This window comes from Vombatus ursinus, unplaced genomic scaffold, assembly GCF_900497805.2.
Source record: "Vombatus ursinus unplaced genomic scaffold, bare-nosed wombat genome assembly UNPS02011334.1, whole genome shotgun sequence".
In the NCBI taxonomy this organism is placed as follows: domain Eukaryota; kingdom Metazoa; phylum Chordata; class Mammalia; order Diprotodontia; family Vombatidae; genus Vombatus; species Vombatus ursinus.
The window spans coordinates 44661-52550 of record NW_020951112.1 but is presented as its reverse complement, the minus strand read 5'-3'; the positions used below and the strand labels follow the sequence as shown (position 1 = coordinate 52550).

At 45.2% G+C, this 7890-nt stretch overlaps 1 protein-coding gene across 1 annotated transcript in view; it reads right to left on the bottom strand.

Moving 5' to 3' along the window:
• Positions 1-318, bottom strand: part of NT5DC3 (5'-nucleotidase domain containing 3) — an 80858-nt gene extending 80540 nt beyond the window's left edge. The window contains exon 1 of the mRNA XM_027855879.1: positions 105-318. Coding sequence (XP_027711680.1) covers positions 105-318 — 214 coding nt within the window. The remainder of the gene's footprint in view (positions 1-104) is intronic.
• Between the last annotated feature and the right edge of the window lie 7572 nt (positions 319-7890).

The following is a 7890-nucleotide window of genomic DNA, read 5'->3' as shown; positions in this document are numbered from 1 at the left end:
GGAGTAGCTGCTGCCCCGGGAGGGTGGACGCTGGCCCCGGAGAGTGGACGCTGGCCGGAGCCGGGCTCAGCTCGGCGCGCCCCCCGCACGCCGGCCACACTCACCCTCCGTGCCCCGCTTGGCCTCCCTGTAGCGCTCCCACAGGTAACTCTTCATGTCCGGGGCAGCTCCGGCCGCTGTGCAGAAGCCCCTGGCGCTGCAGCTGAGGCTCGCGGCGGCAGGAGTTGGGGCCGGGGCTCCCCGAACGCAGCCGCCCAGCAGACCTCGCACCGCCGCCGCAGCCCGGCCGCCCAGCCGGGGTCCGGCCACCGCTGCCATGCCGCCGGCTGCCCGCGATCTGCCTGCCCCTCGAGCTCCGGCCGCACGTCTGCAGCTCCCCGGGAGCCTGGCAGCGGCTGCGTCTGCAAGCACGTGGCGGCTCCGCTGCGGGCCGGGGCGGGGCGCGTAGCCTCACGCCTGGATCGCTGGGGGCTCCCGGGCTCCCCCGGGAGGTCGGCTGAAGTCACTTCCTCGCGGTGGTGACAGCGGCGGCCTTCGCTCCGAGCCTGGCGCACGGGAGGAGGTGGTTTGGGGAGAGCACCAGGGCATTGGTGCAAGGTGGCACCGGGGCGGTGCGGGGAGGCTGGGCCAGGGGCGTCTCGGGAGCCAATGCAAAGAGCGGCCGGGCGAGAGCGACAGCGCCCGTCGGCCTCCTCCACCCCCACCCGCCGGGCACTAGCCTTGGAAACGCGAGCTCAGTCAGAGGAGAAGCGTGCAAGGAAGAGCTTAACCCGGAGCCCTTCGAGACTGCAGCTGTCTGGGAGCCAGGAACACCTGCTTCCCGTCCCCCACCCCGGGCTGCGAGACGGCCCTCAGAGCTCTCGGTTCCTGTGCTCGCTGCTTCGGGACATTCAGCTTAAGGGGGTGAATTCAGCCTGCACTCAGTGTTGCCGAGAGAGGGTTTCCAAGAAGAAAGTAGCTGCTGGGGCTGAGAACCCTGGATGTGGACCACGAGCCGAGTTCGAATGTGTGTGGCCTTACCTGCCTGTATTCCTATTCCTAACCCTAATTCCAAGCATTGCAGCATCCTCGGTAAGTAAAAATACCCAAGTGTGGGATCAGAGGATCAGGGTTCAAATGCCACCTCTGATGCATCTGCACCTTGTGCCAGTCACTTCTCCCTGGACTGCAAAATAAGGCCTGGATGGCCTCTGAAGTCTCTTCATCCCACAGTCCTCAATGTCAAAATGATTTTAACTTAACAGTAATGATCCCAGTGTCATTTCCATTAGTTAGAACATTTATTTTTAGTCCTGTTGACTCTTCCTGACACCATTTGGGATTTTCTTGGCAGAGATACTGGAGTGGTCTGCTATTTCCTTCTCCAGCGCATTTTACAGATGAGGAAACTGAGGCACACAGAGTTAAGTGACTTGCCCAGGGTCACACAGCTGATGTCTCAAGTCAAATTTAAACTCGGGTCTTCCTAATTCCAAGCCCCATCACCATGTCCACTGTGCCTCCTAGCTGCCTCCCACTTAGAAAAGAGCCTTCCACTAACGGCCTCATCTGGTGAAGTCTTCCATCATAGTATAAAGCAAAGGTTCTGAAATTTTTGTAGCAGTCTGTGAAGCTTATAGACTCCTCAGCATCAGGTTTTGCTGCCTAAACTCATAACTGAAGGGGAAATGTCACATTTCAGTTAGGGGTTAATGAATTTTTTTCCTCTCACCAAGCTGATGAACCCTCTGAAATCTATCCATGATCCCAAGTTAAGAATCCCCTGGTTGGAAAGTCTCAATAGCTATGCTTCTACCTCTGTCCTGCCTATCAAGTGAAAAAGCTTCCAGCACAGGCCTATTGCTGAAATGTGTCTGTCCATCCAATAATCAGCCTACATCAGTTTGAAGAAGCTTAAGCTTTCAGGTGCCTTTGAAGAGGCACCTGGTCTCCAGGTGTGTTACATGCCTTAGTCATGGCATCTTGCAAAGCCCTGAGGGTTCTGACTGGGTCCATGGAAAGAGCCTTGCCTTTGATGTAGAATCATCTTGAACTCCCCTTAGGATGAGTGCTCATGGAGCCCACTAATTACTCATCTCCCTACTGTACCTACAAGACTTTCAGATTGAGAGCTCTCCATGAAAACTTAATGACATAGCCCTCCAAGAGTACAGAAAACCAGGGCAATAGCCAAGTTCTCAGTGTGTGGCTTCACCCACCAATTAAGTGGCTAAAGCTGAATGAAACCTTATCATGAAAGGAGACGATGTGGTCAGCTGATACTGTTCCCACTTCCCGGCCTTATTAGCTAGCCTAGTAAACAATATCATTATCCCCTGACTCATCTTGGTTGCTTGTACTGGAGCAGAGCCAAAATAATTTGCTCTTTCCCCAACTTGGTTTCTCCCAAAACAATCGATCTCAGATTAAGGGGATAGCATTGTCACAATGACAGATCCGAAAAGATGACTTTCTGTTGTTACCTGAGTTGGAGCTCCTCATTCAGAATTAACCTGTCCTTTAGAGAGTACAGTCTCTCTCTCTCTCTCTCTCTCTCTCTCTCTCTCTCTCTCTCTCTCTCCCTCTCCCTCTCTCCCCCTCCCTCCCTCCCTCCCTCCCTTTCTCTTCTCTTTTCCTCTCTTTAGTTTAGGGAAGCCTGCATGGTCTCATCTCAAAGTAGTCCTATCTGAAGCCAGAAGAAGTCATCTAAATGCCATCCTATTTATAGGAATATCTGTGTGTGTCTCTTTATGGTTACTGTTAAGAATTACCTCTTCAATTTATAGCTGTTTTTCATGGATTAGGATGGAGAGGTAGCAAGTCAGGAAGACCTGGGTTCACATATTAGCTCAGACACTTACCAGCTCTGTGACTGAGCAAGTCACTAACCTCTGATCCTCATTTTCCTCATCTATAAAATGAAAAAAGTTAGACTCAATGGACTTTAGTCTCTTCTAGCTCTAAATCTGAGGTAGCTAGGTGGCGTCATAGTACAGAGTGCCAGGGCTGCAGGGAAGGCTCATCTTCCTGACTTCAGATCTGGCCTCTCACTAGCAGCGTAACCTTGGGCAAGTCACTTAACCCTGTTTGCCTCAGTTTCCTCATCTGTAAAAAAAAAAATGAACTGGAGAAGGAAATGGCAAATCACTCCAGTATCTTTGCCAAGAAAACCCCACATGGCCTCATGAAGAGTTAGCTATGACTCGAACAAATGAACAACAGTAAAAGCTCCAAATCTAGGACTTCCTGAATATTTTTAGTGAGCTAGAAATTTCCCTGACAATTCGAAGGCTTGCTGGTCTCGTTAAGTATCAGTCTCTCTCTCCTTGGAGAAAAGTCATTTATTTATCCAGTGAGGTTGAGCATTCTTCTGTCTACTGTTTAAAGGTTCTTAGCATTCTAACTAGGAAGGAGAAGTTTCTAGACCCCAGATCCCTTGCTGGAGCAGTACTATTAACAAATCTGACCAAGAGTACAAGAAGAGATCTTCTTTAGAGAGGGCAGTGCTCTTAAATGTAAAACATGACAGTAAATAAGATGGAGGCTGGAGGGACTGTTGACCACTTGCTGGCAATTGCTCCCACACACAGACCCCTTTTCTAGTGTCCCCCCAATCTAGAACATGCAAGAACACAACAGTCATACATGACCTCCATTCAGCCTATTCCTCTGAGCCTTCTTCCGTCCCCCAATGGCAGAAGAAAGAAAACAAATTGACATTCAATGCTTGAAGTACATCCTCTAGTGGAAAGAGTTGCCTCTGACAGCCAAAAGGGTAGCTCAGAGTCTCCAGAACTGTTCTCTTTTGTGCTTTGATAGCACAAGGAATTTCTGATGGTAGAGAATGTTGTTACCTCTAGCTCTTGTAATCAGCCTTGTTCAGGCTAATTCAAGACTCTGGGTGTCTTCCTTTAACTCATTTCACTGAGGTCACAAAACAAGCATGAGCTGATGACTGTCTCCAGATATACTTTTTTTTTAAATCAGGACTGTAATTGGTTTCACTGGAATAAAAACTTCCATCTATCAATGCAACTTTTTTTTCGTTGTTTTTCAGTCATGTCTGACTCTCTGTGACCCCATTTGGGGTTTTCTTGGCAAAGATACAGAAGTGATTTGCCATTCCCTTCTCCAGCTCATTTTACAGATATATAAACTGAGGTAAACAGAGTTAAGTGACTTGCCCAGGGTCACCCAGCTAATAAGTGTCTGAGGCTGTATTTGAACTCGGGAAGAGGAGTTTTCCATAATTATTCAGTTGACTGGGGCATTAAGAGCTTAGCTGGCTGGCCCAGAGTCACACAATCAATATGTGTCAGGATTTGACAGGATTTGAACCCATGTTTTCCTGAGTCTGACACTAGTTGTCCATCCATGACACCATGATACCTCTTTTCAGACTACTTTTAATTACTGAGACATAAAAACAACCAGTAGTGACTCCCAAGACCAATGATTCCTATGATAATCTAGAGAGTTGTTTTGTTTTTTCAATTTCCCAACCCTTTCTAGGCTCTACATGTATTACTTACATTGAATGTGAATTTCAATTAAACATGTTATTAAAATTCTTTCTCCTATCTCCATGCCTTTATTTCAGCCTATCTACCATAGAATGTTCAGCCTCCTGTCCTCTGCCTCTAAGAATCATGAGCTCCCTTCAAAGTTCCACCTCCTACAGAATTCACCACACTCTCTCCCCAAGGCTTATTGCTTTCCCTTGGCTGCGCAAATTACTTTGCATTTACTCTGTATGTAGTTTTTCCCTTTATCTGTAGACATGGTTTCCCCACCACTACCACTTCTAGAATGTAAGCTCCCCAAGGGCTGAAATGTTTAAACCAGCCTTTGTATCCATAGCAAAGTACCTCCATATAATAATGCTAACTGGATTTGCTTGCCATGCATATGACGCACTGAGATACCTGGAAATACCCAGATTATAGAATCATAAATTTTATTTTGAAACCCCGAAATTGCTACTCTAAGCACTCATTTGAAGCATTTGGGGGGGGAACTTTCCTGCAGCAAGAGCATAGAAGCAAAGAAACCTAGAAAATGAGGCAGTGAGTAACTAAATGCAGAACTGAGGGGGGTGGAAAGCATCACACAGAGCTCCACAGAGGGATTTCTGCTCTAAGCAGCTTCCAATCACCTTTTCCAGTGACTATATGGCTACTGTGTGAACTGTGATATGCTCAGAGCTATCCCTGGAGTGTGGCTGCCTGGAGTTTCCAAGATTCTCTTGCTTTAGAAGAGACTCAGGGGGCAGCTAGGTGGTACAATGGTTAGAGCTTGGAGTCAGAAGGACCTGAGTTCGAATCTGGCCTCAGACACTTTGACACTTACTAGCTGTGTGACCCTGGGCAAGTCACTTAACCCCAATTGCCTCACCAAAAAGAAAAAAAAAGAGAGAGACTCAGGGAGGCAGTAGAGGGCCATACTTAATTGATGCCATAAATGATTGTATAAACAAACATAACATCATTTATTTGTAGCATATAACCCCATCCCCACCCCCCCCACTATCATAGAATTGTGTGGGTGAAGGACACCTTTGAGGTCCCTCATTTTACAGAAGACAGAGACTCCAAGAGATGAAGTGAGCAGTCTGCTCCATGGGAAGGAATAAAGCCACAGTTTCAACCCTTGCTGTCTCAATACCAAATTCAATGTTTCTTCCATCACTGGAATTGCCTTTCAGTAAATCATCAAGGCTAAGCAGGGAGCTAAGCTCCTCAAAGTGTGCCTTGCTCTCCTTCCTTTTTTAAAAAACTTCTCTCCCCCTTTAAGGCTATCTTTAATGTTAATTTTAGCCTGATTTTGCCTATATCAAAGTGTTGGGAGGCATACTATAGGGGTTTGCCCTAGTTTAACAACTTTTGTGGGATGGTCCCAAGTAGGGGAGGAGGTGGCACAGTGGATAGAATGCTGGACCTGGAATCAGAAAAACCTGAACTTGAATCTTGCCTCTTACTGTGTGACCTCAGTCAACTCACTTAACCTCTGTATGCCTCAGTCTCCTCATCTGTAAAATGAAGATAAAAGCACCTACCTCCCTGGGTGGTTGTAAGGATCAGAAGAGGTAACATATAAAGCACTCGGCAAATCTTAAAGCTATGTTAGATATTAATATAATCCCTGAAATACCTAATCTTTGAGGGTACTATCAGAGAATAGTCAGGTCCTCTTGTGGGCCATCTGCAGGGACTTGCTGAAGGCAGAATGTTGGTCTGAATGGGACATTGCAGTGGTCCACCATGGGAGTTTCCATATTCCTCAGAAGCAAATAAAACACTTAACCTAGGAGTTAGGCAGACTCTGGGTTTAAACCAGAATTGGTTGTTAGATTCTGATTTCTAATCTGTTCTGCTATTCACTTCCGTTTTATGAGTGAGCTTGTCCCATTCACATTCATCGTGATGATTACTAACTATGTGTTTCTCTCCATCCCATTTTCTGTTTCTTATTCTCTCTCTTTTTATCTTGTCCCTCCTCAAATGTCCATTTTGCTCTATTTGGCTTCTAATTACTGCCTCCCTTAACCTACCCTCCCTTTTATTACCCCCTTCCCTTTCAGTCCTATTTTTCTACTGGGTAAGATAGATTTCTACAGATAACTCTGTGTGTGTGTGCGCGCGCACGCGCGTGAGTGTGTTCTTCCCTCTTTGAACCAACTCCAATGACAGTGAGGTTCAAGCTTTGCCTGTCACCAACACCAATTTCCCCTCCACTATTGAAACGAATTTCTTGCGTGCCTCTTTTATCTGAGAAAATTTTCCCCTCTCCCTTCTACTTCTTCCTTCCCCCTTCTCCCAGTGCATCCCTCTTTCTCATGCCTTCATTTTTTTTGGAGATCATTTCAACAAAATCAACTTACACCTATGCGTTCTGTCTATGTAAGCTCCTTTTAACTGTTCTAATAATGATAAAGTTCTTAGGAGTTATATGAATCATCTTCCCATACAGGAACATAGACAGTTTGACCTTATTGCATCTTGTGTTTGAATGTCAAATTTTCTATTCAGCTCTGGTCTTTTCATCAGGAATACACTAAATATCCATTTTTTCCCCTGAAGGATTATACTCAGTTTTGCTATGGAGGTTTTTCTTGGTTGGAATCTTAACTCCTTTGCCTTCTGGAATATCATAGTCCAAGCTCTCTGCTCCTTTAATGTGGAAGCTGCTAAATCTTGTGTGATCCTAACTGTGGCTCCACAATATTTGAATTGTTTCTCTCTAGATGCTTGCAATATTTTCTCCTTGACCTGGAAGCTCTGAATTTTAACTGTAATATTCCTGAGAGTTTTCATTTTGAGATGGCTTTCAGGAGGTGATCAGTGGATTTTTTCCCTTTCTATTTTACCCTCTGGATCTAAGATATCAGGACAAGTTTTCCTTTATAATTTCTTGAAACATGATGTCTAGGTTCTTTATTTGATCATGGCTTTCCAGTTGTCCAATAATTCTTAAATTATCTCTCTTTGATCTATATTCCGGATTAGTTGTTTTTCCAATAAGATATTTCACATTTTCTTCCATTTTTTCATTCTTTTGACTTTGCTTTATTGTTTCTAAATTCTAATTGTCCAATTCTAATTTTTAAGGAATTGTTTTCTTCAGTGAACTTTTGTACCTCCTTTTCCATTTGGCCTATTTTGTTTCTTAAGGAATTATTTTCTTCAGTGCTTTTTTATGCCTCTTTTACCAGTAGGCCAATTCTGTTTTTTAAAGTATTATTTTCTTCAATTTTTTGTGCCTCTTTTACCAAGCTGTTAATTTTTTTTTTATAATTTTCTCACATCACTCTCATTTCTTTTCCTAATTTTTCTTCTAGCATTCTTAGCTCTTTCTTTAACTCTTCCGGGAATTCTTGTTGGGCTTGGGTCCAATTAACATTTTTCTTTGAGG